Source organism: Gouania willdenowi, chromosome 22 (genome assembly GCF_900634775.1).
Source record: "Gouania willdenowi chromosome 22, fGouWil2.1, whole genome shotgun sequence".
NCBI lineage: Eukaryota > Metazoa > Chordata > Actinopteri > Blenniiformes > Gobiesocidae > Gouania > Gouania willdenowi.
The window spans coordinates 16,292,982-16,314,984 of record NC_041065.1 but is presented as its reverse complement, the minus strand read 5'-3'; the positions used below and the strand labels follow the sequence as shown (position 1 = coordinate 16,314,984).

Genomic DNA, 22,003 nt, shown 5'->3' with positions numbered 1-22,003 from the left:
CCTGATGTTACTGCACTGTTGCAACATTTCTCATTGCTCAGCCTGTGGCTGTGTTCACACCTACACACAGCACAACCGAACCGAAGCGAGCCGGGCCGAACCGAACCGGAGAAGCCCGAAGGTAGGAGTTTTCCTAAACTGCTGTTGTCACACGTACACGTGGGCTACTGTCGGTGTCAGCTGTCAGCTGGTCCACGTGTGTGAACAGAACCGGGCCATTCCGTGCCCACAGTTTGACCCGCACTGAGGTTCGGTTAGAAACCAAGGTTCTGCTCGTTTTTCACACCGGTCCAAACGAAACGGACTTTTCTGCCAAACGGTTCCAAGAGCGTTTAAAATGTTTCAGGATTCCACGGTGTGAACGGACTCATTTATTACTAATACATACATATATACTATTTATTTATTTATTTGTTACAATTTAATTCATTTGGCTCTGAGGCAAAAACAATGTTTCACATGTTTTCATGTGATGACTATGGAAGCCTGTTTTAGCCACTAAATATATATATATAACTATTGCAAGTCATAATTATGAGTTACTAAAGTCATAATTATGAGGTACAAACTAAGCATTTGCAGCAGTTTATCGACACTGACTGTTACTTTGAATAATAATTAGTTTAAAACACGTGTTTTGCCTGTTTATGCAGTTCTTAGAATTCAACACATGGTGGAAGTTCATAAATAAGTCTTTATTGCAAAATGATTCTTTGCAAATTTGCAATAATTTAATTATGACTTTCTATCAAATTATAACTTGCCATAGTGATTTTATTTTTTTAGTGACAGACATAAAAAAAAAAAAAAAAAAAAAAAATACAGCAAAAAATAATTGAGATAGAAAGTCATAATTATGATATAAAAATTCATAATAATGAGTCAGTAAAGTGATAATTATGACATACAAACTGAGCATTTGCACCAGTTTATCGACACTGACTGTTACCATTATTATTATTTTAATAAAACACATTTTGACTGTTTATTCAGTTCTTACAATTTAACACATGGTACATAGTGTAGAAAATAAACTTCTATTTATTTATGTCTTAATTGCAAAATTATTCCATCACATTTTTATGTTTCTTTGCAAATTTACATTAGAAATAATTTGACTTTTAATTATGACTTTACTAACTCATAATTATGACTTTCCATAATTATTATTATTTTTTTTTTAAGTGGCGGAAACATACTTTAATAGAAGACCGATAATAAAAAAGAAGATTTTGTACACTGAAAATGTTTGGCCAAAATCATTACTTGGATTTAGGATTGGCCTTTAAGAATTTAATATTTGGTGCTACGAGATGACTATTAATTAGTGCTATATAAATACAGTTTTATTGAGTTGTAAAATGAAAGCAGCGTGCACAATAAATGACACTGTGCTCACACACACACTGACAGAGGATGTTCATGTTATCAAAGAGGAATATATTTCACTGTAATAAAGCAGAGAAGCTGCTCCTTATTTACAACTTTAATTCACTTTGTGTGTTTATGAGATAACTTATTTAATCTGCCTTTTAGCCACTTAGAGGACTGTCCACTATATTTAATATATACAATGGGGTCAAGTTAAAACATTTAATTTTGTATTTTTAACTTTTTAAATATTGTGTGTTGTTTGAAATTGATTCATTATTTGAAGCATTAATAATAATCTATTAGTGCAGGATATTTAGCTTATTGTGTTTGTATTCAGGCTTGTTTGAGTCGTATGGAAAAAGTGTAGTGGGTTGGTATTTTTTTGCAGTGATCACAAACATTCAGAATAATTTACATTTTCCATCATTCATGACGATGAGAGAACAGAACCTGGGCATCAGATGAAATGATCACCAGTTCAGCCAGAACACGTCAGCCTTGAGCTGGGGACCACTGATGTAGCAGATGGACGTCATTTCATCCTTAATGGCGCGTTCACACCAAACGTGTCGAAAGTGTCAAAAGCGTCAGGTTTACATAGACAATATATGGTGGACGGGCTTCTAGGAGCCTCAGAGGTCCCGCTGCGGCTGCCGTGCCTCCTGCGCGTTTTGAGATTTCTAGCTTTTGACGTGCGTCTGGAGCCTCCAACGTGGCCGACGCTAGAGTTGGGATTGTTGAACTTTTGGGGCATATCGCGGCGCGTCGACCAATCGGGAGCATTCCCCAACCGTGACGTATTCAGGAAAAATGAAAAAAGTAAAAATAAACACTAACCGGAGACGCCGCCTGTAGTTGGTGTCCTGGTAGGAGATGTGTGCGCTGATGTGGGTCAGCAGGTCGTCAAACTGGGCACGGGAGAGACAGAAGTAGCGCTGAAAGCGACTCGTGAATTATGAACATAACTGATAGCCATATTATCATTCATTGTTTGAACACCACCGGCAACAGAGAAGCCCCTCCCCTAAACGTGTTCAACGCACTCTCTACCCAACTTTGTTTGCGTCCGATTCAATGAGCACAAGTGTCCAACTACGGGCGTGAGGCACGATTTTGATCATAACGCTTTGTGTATTTTTCTTCTTCTTCTTCTGCAGTGTCATTTCTCGTCAGGCACTGAGACCCGCACAGCGCCACCATGAGGGTGTGTAAGAACTGCGGCTCCTCGGACGTGGACGTGGACCAGGCTCGAGGGAACGCCGTCTGCATGGGCTGCGGGTCAGTGCTGGAGGACAACATCATCGTGTCTGAGGTGGAGTTCGTAGAGTCGGGCGGAGGCGGGTCGCACGCCGTCGGACAGTTTGTGTCGTCAGATGGTGAGCAAGAGACTGAAAGTGGACACAGGTTTATGTAGTTGATCTGCATAGATATATTTATTGATTTATTGTGCACCATTATGTTGCCTGAATAGGCATATCACACATATTGTGTACATATATTTAAACACAATCACATCACCACATGGAAACTATCAATGGGAGGGGAAGAAGTGCAACCCATCCATTCCCAGTCAAAACTCTTGAAATAAATAAAAAAAAAAAAAAAAAAAACAAGACTTCCATTTTATCTAAGACAAAGTTGTAAAATACATCAGAACAATCAAGTCCTCCTCACAAGGAAAACCAACATCCAACGAATCATTATATATTATATAATCATAATCCTTAAGTACGTTCTTCCATGTTGTACCTGGAAAGCACGTTTTCTGTAAATTGCTTTAAATTTATGAATGTCTAGACACTGCTTCAGATCCTCCTTTAAACCGTTACATAATTAAACACCACACACAGATAAGCTAAAGCTTTTTTTTGTTGTTCTTATTTTAAGTTGGATATTTTTAACCTTTTTTCAAGTGACATTTTATATTAACTTGTATTAAGTTATTGTAAAATATAAAATCACGATAACGATTATCTCACAATATGACGATACTGCAATTATTGATATATTGGTCAGAAATCAATCTACGATAATCTGACATAACAAGAAAATAAAAGATTAAGTGAAAAAATACGATTTTTATTGTATATCTCTGAAAGACAATAAATTGAAAAGTGTCATATGAACAGTGACACTGTTTTAGTGCAACATTTTTGTAAATAAGTGTCAACATACCAATATAAACAAATAAGTATCTCCAATAGCGCTTTCTGTAAACAATAAATAGGGTCTTTCCAACCAGTGACACCATTATAGTGTAATATTCCAGTAAACAATATATTGGTTCTTTCAACAAACAGTGACAACATTTCTGCGAAGACGTACCTGCACATTTTAGTGAAAAAGCAGAAAAGGTTTAAAAAAATAAATAAAAAATCGATACTTAGCGCAAGCATATCGATAATCAATCGTGCGAAAAAATATCGCAATGTATCGAGATATCGTCACACTCCTACATTTAAGTGGGTTTGATTGTATAAATAATGTGTTTATGTCTCTATACTAGGGCTAAACAGTTTTAGAAAATAATCTAATTGTGATTTTTTTTTTTTTTTTTTTTTTTTTTTTTTTCTCCTACGATTAATTACTCGATTATTTTTTTCTTGTCACGTATTTTCAATGAACACAAGCAATAAATCAATCTGTTTCATTATAAACAATTTCAGATTTATTTAAGCTTTAAATAAATATAAAATATACATTTTAAAGCACAGATTACAACAATAAAGCAAACAAATCTGTGGCTTTACCTCTTCAACATATCTAACTTACCGTACTTCACGTTTTATGAAACATTTAAACATGTGGTCTGCACTTCTTAAACACTCTTAACAGGACAGTACAAGACAAGACGGGACAATAAAGAATATAGTAAAATGAATTGCAGGCTTTGCGATTAGAAAATCGTGTTTTATGACATCGCAAATGCAATTGATCGTTACCCTGCTTTATGAACTAATATTATTGCTCTTTTTGGTAACATGCATATAGGATGTAGTGCAGGTTTATAGTTGTTTCCCCATATTTTGCCACAGTATGCTAAATAAAGGAGTGAACGTGAGAGTGGAACCATGTCACTGCTTTAACCACACGGAGGTGTTGGATGTTCTCATGTCACATAACAAACTCATTAGGAGTCACTTTGAATACGTGCACTCACTGTTTGCTCAGGTGTCGTTAGTCATACACCTGGATGTGTGTTATTGTGCCGGTTAAGCCTGAAATTTCACATAGTTCAAAAACATAAACACACACGACAAGAACGTTTTAGACTCACAATCACACCTAATGTGAGCTGGTGTATTTAGACACTGTATATACATGCATGTGTGTGTTACAGCCCGACCGATGGTGGATTTTTAGGGCCGATACCAATATCGGATGTATCTGCTGATTACTGATTTTTCAGCTGATATATTAAATAAAAAACTAATATACACAGAAATTCCGGCTACCGAAAATTTTCGCTAGAAAATGGCGCAAAAGTGCATTTTCTATAACGGTGGTTCCCAAACTTTTCACAGTCCGGTACCCCTTCAGACAATTAACCTGAAGCCATGTACCCCCTACTCCTGTACACTTAAAAACATAATCATTTAATGTCATATACAATGTAGCCCTACAGTGAATTTTACATATCCTGTTGAGGAATAATATATAATAATAATATTTGCATTTCCTGAAGAAAATGCAAATGACAGTGCAGGTGCTGGCCTGCGTGGCACTGCATTAGCTTAGCCTTACCTAGCATTAGCAATAACCTAGCAATAGCATCAACCTAGCATAAACGGCAATAGCATTAGTCTAATATTAATATTAACATTAGTCTAGCATTAATATTGACCTAGCATTATCATTAGCCTAGCAATAGCATTAGCCTAGCAATAGAATTAACCTAACATTAACATAGCAATAGAATTAGCCTAGCATTAACATTACCTAGCATTTGCCTAGCAATAGCAATAACCTAGCATTAGCCTAGCATTAACAATAACCTAGCATTAACATTCACCTAGCATTAGCCTAGCATTAGCATTACCCTAGCACTAGCATTAACCTAGCATTAGCCTAGCATTACCATTGACCTAACAATAGCATTATCCTAGCGTTAACATTAGAATAGTATTAGCATTAACCTCGCATTAACATTCACCTAGCATTAGCCTAGCATTAGCATTAAACATTCACTGCTCTATTTATATTCTATTTTCCAATGTTGTCATTGCTTTTAATTTTCATTCATGTACCCCAATGACAATTTGCGTACCCCTGGGGGTACTTGTACCCCACTTTGGGAACCTCGGTTCTATACATACGTCTTTATTGTTTAAGTGAGGACAAGTTAAACATTTTTTTTTTTTAATCTTGTGCATTGTTGGAATGTCGGCGCTAAATACATGTTTTCTTATTTTTAATTGATTTATTCTTTGAAGTATTAATATTAATTTATACAATTGCAATGTGTTAATAATTTAAGTGATTAGTAGTACACATTCAGAGCCAGAAATGCAATGGGATTAATAATTTGCGTTTCAGTTTTTGGCCTTCGTTTTTCATTTTCGGTTTAGGTCAAGAATTTTCATTGCGAGGCATGACTAATATTTACTGTACATGAACACAAATTCTTTTACTACCCAAAATATGATTCAAAACAAAGAAGCAAAACACTACATATTTATAATAAGGAACTTTAATGAGTAACAGTCAACATAAGGACTATAAAGCCACTGATAGATAGGAAAAAATAAATGTAAAAGATACGATATTCAAAAATGTAGTTTTAACGCTATACATGGATAAATCAAAAAGGCTAAATGTAACTGAATGTACAACAATGAGTTAGTGTACTTGTGTTTATTTGTATGTCTGTTGTGTGTCAGTGATTGTTTTTGTTGTGATTCTGCTGCTGTGGTTTTTATTTCTTTAACCTTTAACCCACGATAAGCCGTCAGTGACCTTTGACCAACAGGAAGAGTTCTTTAACAGGGCTGCACTTTACCTTCTGTCCACCAGGTGGCGCTGGTGGATTTTACCTTTACACACTGCTCAAAAAAAATAAATGGAACATACTAGATATCAATGATAGAAATATTTCAGTTTAAAATCTTTATTTTTTATTTTATGTTTTTTAAACCTTTGCTTGACCAGGAGATTCTCGGGACTTGCTCAAGCATCCACAGTGGATTTGAACCGGCAACCCTCAGGTTAAAAGCCGTAGGCCACCAACAGTCAAAGTTTTGTTCAGATATCTCAGTCTCACACATTCACAAAATCAATTTAACTCTTTAATAAATGTGGAAGCTTGCAGTTATTTTTTTTCAATTAAGTTTATAAATTACATTTATGTATTTTAATCACATTTCCCGCCCAAACTCTGCAGTTACTTGCAAATACTAAAATGTTTTTTCCCCTATAAATGACATTAATACATTTTTAAAAAGTCGCCACAAAGAGCAGCTGATAGCTGAAAATTATTGCTTTGAATGGACTGAATTAATATCCTATTCTTTATAGACATAGAAAGGCAAACTCAGGGACAATGGTGTTGAAATAGCTTTACCACTAGTTATAAATAAGTGAGGAATCACAAGCTGAGAGAGAAATGAATTCCACTGGTGGACATGTGTTCCTCAGAGTTGGTGAAAAGTGGACAAATGCAAGGATTTGAACCATTATTTAGTGCAGCCTCCACAGCTGCCGTTTCCACATCTGTAACATGTTATAACTTCTACGTCCTCCAGGTGGATCCAAAGCACCATCATTTGGAGATGCTCACTTGTCGGGAATGGGGAGGGAATCCCGAGCACAGACGGTGCAGAGAGGTGAGTGACCAGAGGAGATTGTGTTTCTATTAGAGCTGGGACGATACACTGGGTTCACAATTTCATCAGTGATTATGGGCTCAAGATTCAATATTTTGGAGAGGAAAAAAAATGCTGTTGGATAAGTAATCATGGTTTTATTTGATTTAAATTGTGGGCATACTTCCATACTTCATCTGGTTATGAGCTTTTTAACTCAATAGGGATGTTTAAAAAAACAAACAAAAAATAATAACATAAATAAGACCAAATGTTAATATTCAAAGTGCAAAATGTGTCTCTGCATGGGGATGTCCCGATACAACTTTTTCGTTTCCGATATTATACCGATATTGCAGCCTTGTGTATCAGCTGATACCGATATTGATCCGATATCAGCACGAATCATACATACTTTTTTAATTTATTTTTTCTTAAAAAAAAAATTATAATTGCTTATTTTGTAGTGTGGAATGTTAGAAAAGACTTGATCAAGTGATGTTACAGTAGAACAATAGTCAGCAATAGTAGGTATGAGAAAAACTGACCCATTTATTATTAACTAATTGGTTACATACGTTTTAACCTTCAACATAATACCTACAGTGTTCTACAATTGAATAAAATAAATTAAAAAATCAATTTGGGGGTAAAAAAAAAAAGACAAATAATTCATGTCAGTCTGAAAATAAAATCATGTCATCATGACATTCTTTAAACTTTGCAAAACAAAGTGTGCCAATACATCGATTATTAGTTTAGTCGCGATTCGACATGTGACGATTTGATAACGATTCATAAATGTTTTAAAATGTATTACTTTCCATAATAAGTAAATGACAGGCACACGGCCGCAACAAAAATTAAAGTTGCGCATGCCGCAAGGACACCTGGAGGAACGAACCAGCATTGAAAATTGTTAGTATCGTAGTAATCGTTGATTAATCGAATCGTAGCACGCTGAATCGTAATCAATTCGTGAGGTTCCTTAGATGGCACGCCCCTAATTGGTACCCTTGATGATCCATTTTGGGACCTTTTAATATCGCAGTATCTTGTCGTACGATATATTGTCCGACCTTTATTTGGTTATTTGTTGGCTTCTTTTAGCTGGTGTTAGTTAAATGGCTGTTTTTTCAGTTGTTTCCCATTTTTTAAGATTTAAGGTGTGTTGGCTGCTTGTATCTGCCCTTAGCTAATCACAGTGATAGCTTCTTTTTAGTTTGTAGTCAGCAGATTTCTTTAGTAGCGTTTTATAGCTTTGTAGTTACTAGTTAGCCAATAGCGTTGCTAGTTAGTTTCAACTTTGTAGTTCCATGTTTGTTGACTGATTAGATCTGCTGGGTTGAGTTTATAGCAGTATTAGATTCACTTGGCTTTCTGCCCATTGTTCCCCATTTATTGCTGCTGTAGCTTCTATAAACTAAATTTTATGAAGGGGTGTCTATTTCCTGGCATCTAGCAATACGATTCGTATCCCGATACATAGTTTACGATACGATATATTCCGATATTAAAGTATAAGGCAATTATTGCGATTTTTTTTTTTAAATATATGACTTAAGAAACAACTAATATGTAAATGTGTACACCTACATGAGAACATTATGTATGAAATATATTTTATTGGCATATTTTACACTCAAAACATTGGCTCTAACATGCCATGTGTCAACAACTTAAAATAAAAAACTAACATACAATCTGTCTGTGGCTTTTAAACCAATGTTGACTTTAGTGCATCATGACTTTAGTGCAACTTAACTATATATATATATATATATATATATATATGCCTCGAACAACAAATAAATGCAGAAAGTTAGTACTTTTTTTTTTTTTTTTTACATTTTATTGAAAAAAAAACAAGCTAGTCAACATGACCAGGTTTCAGCGCTTTGTGCAGTTACAATGTTTCCTGCAGGGAAAAAAACTTTCCTGGTTAAATAAAGGTAAAAAAAAGTTGATATAGATGCATTTTGAATTGATCTGAGAATCGCGCAATGTAATATTGCGATATATCGCAGTCAATTTTTTTTTAACACCTCAATTGTTCATTAAAAGAGACGGTGTTATTATTAAAACAAAGGTTTGTCCTTTAACTTAAAGCACACATTTAACACTTCATCAACGCAACAGGACTAGAATACATTTCAGTATTTCATCTACTGTAAAGAGAGGATTATGTAAACAAAAAGGAGACGAGTCAAGGGAGATTATTTAATCTGCTGGATTTACCAAATTCACATCAGTCCTTTGTTCTGAGTCTGCATTTACTGAAGTGGGAGGAGGAGGAGGAGGAGAGTGGGTGTCTGTCTGAAGATCTGAGCAGCGTGATGAGACATGATGACAGTCACTCACATTTTCAGACATCATCACACACACACACACACACACACACACACTCTCACACTATAATTATAGACTGCTTTGTGTCTCACTGTTTCGCCTGAACTGGTTTGTATGAACACGTGTTATTGTGTGTTGGTGTTTCAGGATTATGTAAGTGTGTGTGTGTGTGTACATTTTCACTTGTCTCTGTGTGTGTGTGTGTGTGTGTGTGTGTGTGTGTGTGTGTGTGTGTGTGTGTGTGTGTGTGTGTGTGTGTGTGTGTGTGTGTGTGTGTGTGTGTGTGTGTGTGTGTGTGTGTGTGTGTGTGTGTGTGTGTGTGTGTGTGTGTGTGTGTGTGTGTGTGTGTGTGTGTGTGTGTGTGTGAGGGTGATGATGATGCCATCGTGGGCGATCCCAGGTGTGCGTGTGTTGACTTGCCTGTGTGTGTACAGCAGTGCTTGTATAAATAAACTGTGACTCTGCTGCTGGATTATCTGTTGGTGTAGATGTGAACACATCGTGGGCCTCTATAATAAACAGGAGAATGATCATGACCAGCTCTACAATAGCCCCCATTTGACCCTGAACTATACACAGTAACCAAGTTGTGCCCATGTAAATAATCTGGACAACTCTGAAACCCATCACATTAAAGGGAAGCTCCAATAAATGATATATACAGTAACACTAGTGGTTTAGACGGCTGTCCTTGTAGAACATCCAGGTTTAGAAGAGTAGCTCTTTTATTGTGAAAAGAAGAAAAATTAAAGAAATCAGGTGGGACCTAATATAATCACTGCCTAGGAATTAACGACTTTGGCGTCACATATTTTTAGGTAAAAATACTTTGTAAAAGTGCTTTCAATGTTTTTTGTCTTTTTTTGTTTTCAAATAATCATGCACGTTGTTTATTGGTAATACAATAAATCATATTTAAAAACCTCTTGTATACATTTCCACCACTTATTGTGTACAATTCCACTACATGTGAGACTGGTTTTGTGGTATTTAACAATAGGCAAGAAAAGTATGTTGGTAAATAAAAGACAAGTGCCTTGTGGGAGTAGAGTCTAGTCATTTTATATTGTGGAAAAACTCTTAACAAAAGCAGTTGTTTTTTTTAAAAAAAAAACAAAAAACAATGATTATTATGCAACAGGTCACTTGTCGTCTCAGGCATCCAATCTACATTCCACGTGATAAATTAAGATTTTTGTTTAGGAAAACCAAATTATACAGTATATCACTAATAGAAATGGTTAAACATTCAGTTTTCAGTAAGTATATACCATGTGTATGTGTTATTTGATCATTTTTACCTTTCAAACTCACCAAAGTATATCAATATTCAGTTGATAGATGTCCGTACACTCGCCTCATCTCAGCAACTAAGAATTTAATCCATTAAACGTGTTTTCTTCACGTTTTGGCAAAATCTAAAGAAAATAGTCTTTATTATTTGTGCAAATGCAAAATATGACTTTTTAACAACACTGTTGTATTTTGTGACTTTTGCCGTTTAAAGCCGAAGTGTAAATTTGAGAGGAATTTGTGATAAAATGATTGTGTACACGCGTCATGTGATTGAAGCTAATGAGACGTTTCTTAATGCGTCTGCAGCCAAGCAGCACATCAGCACGCTGGGCCACCAGCTGCAGATGAACCAGCACTGTTTGGACACGGCCCTCAACTTCTACAAGATGGCGCTCAACAAGCAGCTGACGCGCGGCCGCTTGAGCACCCACGTCATCGCCGCCTGCATCTACATGGTCTGTCGCACAGAGGGGACGCCTCGTATCCTTACTACACGTCTCCAGGTTTTTATTTGCTGTGGTTTTTTTTTATGTTAATGCTATTGTTGTTGCTATTGTTGTTGTTATTGATTCTACAGCTTTTACTGTTACTACTGGTGTTCTTTTTTTTTTTTACCGTTTTCTATTGGTTCTATTGTTGATTTTACTGTTGTTGCTGTTGTTACAGTTGTTGCTATTGTTGATGTTGTTGTTATGGTTGATGTTACGGCTGTTGTTGCGGTGGCTGTTTCTATTGTTGATGTTTTTACGGTTAATGTTGTTACAGCTGTTGTTTCTATTGTTGATATTTTATGCTTGATGATGTTGTTGCTATTGTTATTTTTACAGTTGTTGTTGTTGCTATTGTTTATGTTACGGTTGTCATTGGTCCAGGTCAAACAGCTTTCCTTACTGGTTAATTCATAAAAAAAACAGTTCTAGTGCCCAAGGACAATTTTGAAGTGACTTTACTTGAATAATGTTAGCACCCAACACAAAAACAAATGTTTTATTTAATAAAATAATGGATATTTAGCTGTAAAATGTCTGAGGAAACGATAGAAGGCAGAGGATACTGTTGACCAATGAAACCCCAACATTGTTGATACAGAAAACCATACGTTGCCCTTGTCAATATTGGAGAATATTACAAACTTTGCAGAGTGATGCGCATCCTCTCAACCTCACTTTTCACATTTAAGTTGTATTTCACACCCTCAGGGTGATGAAATGAATAGTGATAACTGTAACTGAGATGTTTTCTTGTGTGTTTACAGATTAATATACTGTATATTAAAAAAATACACTATTCCACAATAAGTTAGCTAAAACTAAGAGACAAGTTTCACTGTAGGGTTATATTTTACATTACATTGTTATGTTAAAGTGTGCAGGAATAGGGGTACATGGCTTCAGATTAAATGTCTGAAGGGGTACAGGACTGTGAAAAGTTTGGGAACCACTGCCGTTGAGTTTGAGATGTATGATGTGTGAAGAGTCTTTGACAGTGAATCCTCCGTCATCAGCACATGGCCTCCACATGTGTTCTCGTGTTTGCATTGCCTCATAGGCTTTTGTTGTGTAATGTACAGCACAGGACAGCCTGCGTTGGGTTTACCTAATGAACACGGGGTCTGATGCCACCCGGTTGCTGCTGTTCGGTGTGTGTGGGTGTCGGTGCATGCCTGGAGGAGTGAGGTCGGGTAAAAATAGCTCTGCTGGTTTAATTTTCCACAGCTGGCTGAATGTGGTGGATCAGGGCAGTGATGAACGAGGAGAGAGGACGTCCGTCTGACCAGGGACGCAGCTGTCTGAGTCACACCTTCATTTTCACATATCTGATGGAGCGCTGGTGAACTCTGAGCACTGAAAACAAGTCATGTTGAACTGATTTTAAGTCCGACATGACTGGAGGAAAAATAAGAAGAAAGCCCTAATCCATCTTTAAGGAATTGATTTACTCTCACAGACATTGTTGTCCAACGCAGCAGATTTCATTGGTCTCTGATGATCCAGGAGTCACAGCCAGTTAATACCCAAGTTCATCCCCAGGTCACTAAACGCATTGAGGTCGGTTCATAAGTCAAACCCTTTTATTTATTTATGGAATAGGAGTTGTGCACGTTGCCATAATAATGAAATACTTGCAGGAATTGTTTAAGTTACCATGTTATAGAAATAATCACTTCAAAAAACTATTCTCACACTTGGGAACTAAACCTAAGAAGCGAGTCAGCTTTTGTTTGTGTGCAGGTCACTAATGGTCAGACTGTTTACTCATGGTTTGATCAGTGACCATGAGCTGAGTCATGTTGGCACCATTAAGCAGATGATGGTTGATTGTTTTTGCGTCGATTAAGTAATGACCGGGGGACAAAATCAACTCATCTATACTTGTCTCTTATTAAAGATTAGCGGCAAATTAAATCGAAAACATCATATCTATTGATTCAGACATTTTGACAAATAGTCTATCGTAACATACAGGTAGAACCCTGAGAGTAGTCCTTTACCAGCCTGTTAAAAAGTCACTCTACTTAGCTATAAAACAAACCAGTGACAGATCAGATTTTATCTTTCACTCCACTGCATTATTGCAAATTGCACTGGTGGTGTATACATTTGTAAATATATATGTATTTCAGAATTGTACATTTAAAAACTAGCTCAGGTTATTAAAATCTGCTGAGTTTTTCTTACTAATTATGCTGTAGAATGAAAAAGCTGCTGTGATTGGCTTTGATTAGCTTCTAGCTACTACAGCATAGTGCAGTACGTAGTAGCAGTGTGAGCTAAAAATAGCGACAATGGCAGCCAAATGTATGTCAACAGAATTTTTGCTTTTTTTTTTTTTTTTAAGACTTAAAATACTAAAATAATGCTTTCATAATATAATATGTGGTTCAGTTTTGTGGATTTCTATCGACTGTGGGTGAGTCTGTACCTTATTCTTTCCAATAAATGGGGGTTTACTGTACAATGAAAAGGAACAAAAGCCTAAGTTTTGGTAATAATCACTTGTATTACCCAATATTTTAAGAATAATCCATGTATGTTCACTGATATCCTTGACCAAAGAAAAGGTTTCCAATATGGCGGTTTATGGATCAACAAACGACCATCATTGTTTATTTACGCACAAACTGTAAAGCTCTGCAAAAGTATGTGAACGCTGGTTCAAAATACTTATTTATGTATATCTATATATATATGAGATGTAACGATTAATCGTAAGGCAGTTAAAAATAATTGAATATCTGTAAAAGTCACGTTTTTCTCATAGCTGTCTGCTAGCATAGCATCTCTTCACTGCACAGAATAGCTGCAGCCCAACCGACCGCTGGGTTACCAGCGCCCTCTGCTGGTCCAAACAAAAATCTAACGTAAATACAGTGCAGACTGTTTTTTTTTTTTTTTTAAAGTCCAATTGTTAAGGCACAAAATACATTTTCAGTTGCACTTTTAAAAAGAAAAGAAACTATTATGTAGTTTTGCATTGTTTACTATAGAACCAGAATTTAAATTATTAGGCTTCTTCATTTGTATTATTCCTTTATTTATTTCATTCAAGATTTATTTTTAGTTAAATTCCATTGTTTTGAATAGTTTATCAAGGGATTCATTTGACAATTAAATATAAAAGGAAAATAGTACAGTTTTTTCCCCCAAAAAACAAGGGAATATTTGTCTACATTCCCATTTTGTAAAATAAATCGTGAGAGAATCGTATCGTGAATCCAGTATCGGGAGTTGAGTGAATCGTTACATCCCTAATATATATACATAGTAAACTAGTACAGTGCCCGTTGGAAGTCTGTATTCATATAGTGGGAGGGGCTTAAGTAGAGTTGTCAGTAATGGTGTACATACTCTGTAGTGTTATAAAGGGGTTTATTTGTGGGTGCAAAGTAAAATAGTGTGTGTGATTTCCCTGGTTTAATTCTAAGGGACATGAGCGTGATAAATGTTTGTTTTTTTTTACTCATTTTTATATTTTTTTTGTTTGGTGTATTTTTCTGTAATGCATGTTTTTGGAGTCATGTGTATTTTTGTATCTTTCTGTTGTCATTTTGTGTATTTTTTTGTATAAATATTTAGTTTTGTGTATTTTGAGTCATTTTCATATTTTGTTGTTTGGTGTTTTGTTCTGTAATGTGTGTTTTTGGAGCCTTTTTGTATATTTTTGTGCATTTCTGTTTTGTGTACTTTTTGTATAAATGTTTGGTTTTTAGTTTTATTTTACTCATTTAGTATATTTTTTGTTATAATGTGTGTACGTTGTAGCTGCTAGCATCTTCTTAACACAGAATAATGTAAGCAGAAATACTCACCCTTGCTCAAAACAAACGATAATCATAGTGGAGTGGTGTTGTGGACCCATCCGCTCACAAAAAAGTTACATTCCTCTGTCTGAAGAAGCAAAATTAAAATGAACTTTTTGCAACACCAAATTACTCCAAAATAACGGATTCACACACTTGTGGCATTTGGAAGCCGTTGACAAAGTTTCAAGTCGAACAGGCACTATCTGGGAGATATTCACTCTACGCACACGCACACAGAACATTCTTGCTGTTATAGGTAGAAAGGTAGATATAATAGATAAAAACAATTGCTCATACTCATTGGAAAAGGTAAAAACGGACACTAAATACAGGTGCTCAGGTACCCCCTTATTTCTGAATCAAAGTACCCTCTTTGTCCAAGTGCAAGATTTTGCTTAGAAAACTATGTAAAAACAACTATTAATCATGATGATGGAATGAACTAGTGATCACACACATTTCAAAGAATCTCATTTTGTAAATAAGTGGAAAGAAACAATATTTAGTGCAGAGGTTCCCATCCTTTTTTGGATCGTGACCCTATTTTGGTATCAAGAATTTCCGGCGACCCCAAAGACATTTTTCACTTTTTAGAATTAGTTTTTAATCATGTTTGAGCTCAGACTTTATTTATTTATTTATTTTTTTACTGCATTTTAGTTGAAGTAGATTTATATTTCACAATGTGAAGTATAGAAATACAGTTGTTAGAGATTGTTTTAATAAAAATATAAAAATAATCAAAACATTTCAAAATCTTTATTTTTCAGAAATTTCAGGCGACCCCACTTGTATTCGCAACCCCAAGTTTGAAAAACACTGATTTAGTAGCGCTCTCTCTCTCTCTCTCTCTTTCTCTCTCCCCCCCCCCCACCCCCCCACCCCACCCCCCATGAGGCTATCTGGTTAAAAACCAGTATAAATCCCTCCTGAACAAACGCAGACACCTGCTTGGCCTCCATCGTTTCTGTTGGCTCGATAAAGTAAAGGGACTTTAACTTTTCCTCCCTTGGGACCCAGATGTGTTTGTGGACCCGTTGTGGTGTATTTTCCTGATTAAGGGAGTCCTGGGTAATCTCCAGACGCGTGTGCTGGGATTATCTTTCCCATTTCATCTGCTCTGCTGCTAATTCCGCAGTGAGGCCATTTTTTGTTGTTGTTGTTCCCGCTCACTAATCCACCCCTGTAGCCTAGAGACATGTGCACCTGGTGTCACCACAGCAACCAGCAGGGTGGGCACAGGGGGAGGCTTTAAGCCTGATGGATGTGCTTTGCTTCTGAAGAATAACGTTATATGACGATGTCAACATACACTAGTTTGTTGTTGGCGATACGTCTTGCAATATGCCGGGCAGTTCATTTTTAAAGGCCTCTTCGTCTTTCGCCTCAGCCTTATGCTGTACACTTCTTTGTCCTCCTTTTGAGAAAATGTTTTCTAATTATTTATAATGAATTAATAATTGGGCATGAATAAATATAGGAAAATAATAAGCTTGTCTTTATTTTCTTTACAGGGAAAAAAAGACAATTTAAAGTGAAAAACTACTGTATCTAATTAGAGCAATGGAGAAAGAAAAGTAAAGACTGTCGTGTGTAAGATACAAACACTGACACACTGTTGACTGGTGAATAGGGATGTGAAAAAAAATTGATTTCACGATGTATTGCGATTTCTTTAGGTGCCGATTTTAAATAGTTTTTTTTTTAATCTATTTAAAAATATATATAGAGATTTTTGTTTATTTTTTTTACACTTTATTTTCCTCATACTTTTCACGTCAGTGTGTTGACATGGCGCACATTATGCCCAATGCACAGGCATTTTATTTTCATATTATCTGTTCAGATCAGTGTTCAAACTGACACAATAGGATACATTTTTACTTATTTTTGTGCATTGTTAGTAACTCAGGGTACTTTATTCTTTATGTTCTCATTTACAGTGGTTACAATGCTTTCCATGTGTTGCAATGGTTATTTGTTGCACTTTGTTTGTGCAAAAACACTACTTATAAATAATAAATAGGATGTTTTGACGCAAATAGTTTTGACTCAATTTGTCCTCTGAATGATCAATATCTTCTGTATATCGTGATATCGCGATAATATTGTATCGTGATACGTATCGTATTGCAACATCCTTGCCAATACTCTCCACTGCTGGTGAAGGTATTAAATTGTTTATTTAACTAACAACAATAAGCTCTAGTAAACAAATCTTACTTTGTGCTAATGGATGAATATGTTACTTTTGAGGGTCCTCTAGCTGAAAAAAGTGGCTGGTTTACGAGTAAATTAGTCAATAAAGATAACAGTTTGTATGTGGAAAGTACTCATTATTTAAAGGAAGAGAATATAATTTTTAGATCAATTTTATGAACAAAGCAGATTATATTATCTCTGAAAAATATTGTTCTTGAGACACTGTCGATCTGTAACTGAGCTGTATGAAACCCTGCACTAAAACTAACATTTGTTGTATTTTTTTTTTATAGACTTAGACTTTCAAGTGTTTTCTCTGAGTTGTATTATTGGTTTGCAATGATTTTTCTGTAGTAGGCCTATATATTCTGGCTTGGTTGAGTTCTAAACCTTGTACTTCTTTTTGGGTTTATGAGAAAGCCTCAGACATAACTTAGCCTTGGATTTGGTTTGATAAAGAAACGGTTTTGTGTTTGTCTTTAAATTAATAATGTGTTTTCACTAGAAGGCTGACTAAGAAATGTGATGGCACAGAATCTTGCATTAGATGTTGTTAGCATTGTTGCAAACACCTAGCATGATAAACAGCTGGTTATATCACGTTTGTGTTTATTTTTAAATGAAATCAAATTTAAGTTACTGTGTTTTCAAAGGATGGATCTGTCTGTCTGTCCATCCTTCCTGTTTGTCTGTCCTTTCTATCCGTTTTCTCTCACTGTCCAACCATAGAGAAGATACAGTTTTTGTCCATTGCTAAAAATGACATTTCTATAATGCAGTCTTGTGACTCCCTGAAACTCTTGTTCTGGTGAAGCCTTTTATTCCTACTGTTCTCATGATATTCATAATCAAAATGCTATTCTTCTAAGTTTAAAGGAGACATATCATGCTTTTATATCCTTCCTTTTTACATATAAATCATACAGTTGTGGTCTATATAAAGCGGAACTGCAATGCTTGGGTCTGAATTCCTCATTAATATAGCTCCACCCCTTTTCTGATGTGCTTCTAATAGCAACTCGTTTTGGTGCGGTCTCTTTAAATGCAAATGAGACACTTCATACCCCGCCCCCTCTCCAGGTTGCAGAGGTGACACTCGGTTCAACTCCACCCCGTTCGACCATTTTTGTAGTTTGATAGAAGAGATACGATTGTCAAGCGGCGCAGAAAAAGTTTATTCACACGTTATTTACAAAATGTCAACAACAGAAGACTTGTCCATCCAGCTTTACATGTTTGAGCCAGAGTCTGACCCAGCGGAGCGAGATGAAAATGAAGATGATGAACCTGCAGAACCCTACCAAGTGAGCTAACACAAGCACCGAGCTAACGCTAGCGCCAAGCTAACGTCACGAAATGCATTTTAATACAGTCTTTTCGGAGCCAAAAACGGCAAAATGAAATGACAAATGAAAACTTTAGACTTAAATTATCATCAAGGATCTAAAACGAGCACACACCGCTAACATATGAAGACGGTGCCAATGCTAACAAAACAATGACAGGGACGTCTTATCACACTTTTTAGCATTATTTACAGCTTACCGAAGTGCTCTGTTCGTCGTCTCCAAAGATAGAAGGAATTGAACCCTCAATCAGACAAAGTCTTTCGGCAAATCCTTCTTTATACTGGCGGAGGTTGCAGAAGCAGTCATCATTGAAGTGCTTCGTGCACACAAAAATGACCTTACCCACAGATGTGGGTACATTTCCGTGAAAAATAAAACTCAACCAGGCACTTTGAAAAGGTTCTGATGCTGGGAGACGTTGTAATGAAGCGTGTGGGTTACTACATCCAACAACCTCACATTTTGACTTATCCTTGAGCTTGGACTACAAAATAAAAGCGAGAAATAAAAATGGCGGATTGCTGGAAGTGTTGGGCCTGGAGTCGATGTCCTAATTTGGCAGTTCCACTGCAAATACTGTGACGTAATAGTTCAAAAAACATAATAGAGAATCGAAAAATCGAAACAGATTGAAAAATATGAGCAAAACAGAATATAAAGATATCAATAGAGCACCTGAAGAGACTAATTTGAACTTTTCTGTACTTCTAAACACTCTAAATATACAACAAAATGCATTTAGGGGCTAAAAAAGTGGATTTAGCATGATATGTCCCCTTTAAGCTGCTTTTACAACATTAAATCCTAATTATCACATTTCATCTCTTTATTAGGTTTTATTTGTTATGGTTAAACTGGGAAAGTTTCTTCAGATTTTTACAGGTCAAGTTTCAAAATTTTGGGGTTTGATTTATCTAGATTGTTAAAAGATGACAAATGCATGAACTAAATGAAGGGATCAACACATTGTATTTAAAATAAAAAGCCAAATACTGTATTAGAGCTAGCTCACTTGTGTTTTTTTTAAATTTAGTTTGTCATTGTACTACATTTTTTTTTTTTAAAATGTATTCTTAATGTAAATTATGAGATAAAATATGAGCTTAGACAGTTATGCTCGCTACCAAACATTGGATGCCTTGACTGTTGGTCCACAGACATGCTACTGGATCTCAGCGACCTGCTACAGGTACGTTTGTTTTTATTTCTCTTAAGATCTTTGAGCTTGAGGCCACAACAATGTACTGTAATGTGGAATGACTTCAGCGGGTGTTTGATGGTGAGGAGCAGGAGGCTGAGCGTCTGTCACCCTTTATGGCAAAGAGTAAAAAAAGTGTTTTCTATACTGATGTAATATCTTCAAGTGTAGAGAAATGGTAAATGGACCACTGTGCCCCAGATGGATCCTCAGCCGTGTTTACAGTGGTAGTTTACCATTTTTCATTTCAAAACTCCGTTTCATTGTGTATTAGGGCTGGGAGATTTTGCATAAACAAAAAATCTCTGAGTTTCGATTCGATTTTTGAGTTTTTTTTTTCTCCAAAGCACCTAGAAATGACTGCACACATCAGATATATTGTCAAAAGTGCAGCTTTATTGCTGTGATTGTCCTCAAGAGTTAAAATGCATAGAACAATCCCAAAATAAAAAGTAATTTTATGTTGTCATTTCAAGCTTTAACCAGGTTTAAGCAAAAGTGCAACAGCGCCTTCACAGTAGCTTCAATTTTCTGATTAAGAAATCAGATAATTACATATTATATAACATTACAATTAAAAAAATAATAAACTTTTTCCGTAGCATCTCAGCATAGTGTGAATAAAACATTAAACATGCCTGTGGCACACATATAACCTACTCAAAGGGTAAACAAAGAGGGGGCTGGCTCACATCACGCTACAGTAACCCTCAAGGACGGAATTTGAAAAAGTCTGAAACAACTAATGGGAATTTTTTTTTTTTTTTTTTAACTCGAATTTGCAAAATAAAAATCATTTTCATCTGCAAATTCGATAAATGGATTAAATCGATTTTTGCCCAGCCCTATTGTGTGTCTATTCCTGTTTAATTTTCATTTGTTTATTTATTTTCATTTTGTTTCTGATTCATTGACATTCCATAATTAGGATCTAAACAGGCCAAGGTCTTTCACTGGGTCAGTACATTCAGAGATTATATTACTATATTTGCTGTAACAATGTGTAGTCAAGTCACTTGAATGGCGGCGTGTGGAGACTTCTTTCATTTAAAAAAAAAAAATATATATATATATATATACACCACCTTGAAAAAAGGTTGAAAAAGTCTACAGTAGAGGAAGAGTCTGTGGGCTCAAAAGCGCCCCCTACATGAGGCATGTACTACTTTCCCCACTTGTTGGAATTATATGTAAAATAAATCTACGTCCACAATGAATTTATTTCCTCATAATGAGTTATCTGTCCATGATGCTCAGCCTCAGCTCGTGTCCTGCTTGTGATGGAAATGTTCTATTCAAACGTATTGACAGATTACAGGTCGCCTTGATGCCCCGCCCTACCTCGAAGCTCAGCTCACCTCTCCCCACAGCTCCCAGAATGCCCCTCTGCCTCACCGCTCCTTTCCCCTGACTTTCACCCTTATAATTACACCAAGGTTGCGCGGGTGAGCGGGTAAATTTAGAAGCCCCTGCGTTTGCCTGCATGCCTAATGGCCGCTGACGCACGGTGACTCAGGGGTGTGGTGATGGCGGCGTGGCATTTCTGAGCCACAGCTGGTCGGGGGCTTTTATTTTTAAGCTGCCAGCTGTCCCACAGGAGCCCACCGCCCATCCTCCACAGCACACGCCCTGCCATGTGGAGCCGGGGAGTGGGTGTGAAGTGGATTGTGGGTGGGGTGGGGTGGGTGGGTGGGTTGAGGCTGCTGGGACTCATTGTTGTGAGGCTTGTCCTGTTTCCACTGAGCTGCTCTAACACAGAGCAGAGGGATGTGATCACTACTGACTGACTGAACAAGTCAAATGGTGAATCTGCTCCGTAGAGTTTTCTCTGTAGAGCAACAGGTGCCACGATTAATAATGATTCTCCCGTTTGGATCATTTCTCATCGATCACTGATCATTTGCAACTTCCGTAGCCCAAACCGGTTAAAATATTAGTCTTTTTCTCCTCACTTTATAGTCCTTTATACATAGTATTTGCTTTGTCTTTGTTTTGTTTCAAACACTTGTTCTTAACTGGTCTGAGTTCAGGACCAGTGAATGTAATGTTTAAAATCTATCATTTATTACCACTGTCTGCTCTCTGTTTTTGTTTTTAGACTCCAAACATACACTTTGGTGAGTGCGGACAT

At 36.3% G+C, this 22,003-nt stretch overlaps 1 protein-coding gene across 1 annotated transcript in view; it reads left to right on the top strand.

Annotated features, from left to right (window-relative positions):
* Positions 1–22,003, top strand: part of brf1a (BRF1 general transcription factor IIIB subunit a) — an 87,329-nt gene continuing 65,326 nt past the window's right edge. The window contains exons 1-5 of the mRNA XM_028437621.1: positions 1–121; positions 2,532–2,750; positions 7,116–7,196; positions 11,127–11,300; positions 19,832–19,863. Coding sequence (XP_028293422.1) covers positions 2,573–2,750; positions 7,116–7,196; positions 11,127–11,300; positions 19,832–19,863 — 465 coding nt within the window. The 5' untranslated portion in view covers positions 1–121; positions 2,532–2,572. The remainder of the gene's footprint in view (positions 122–2,531; positions 2,751–7,115; positions 7,197–11,126; positions 11,301–19,831; positions 19,864–22,003) is intronic.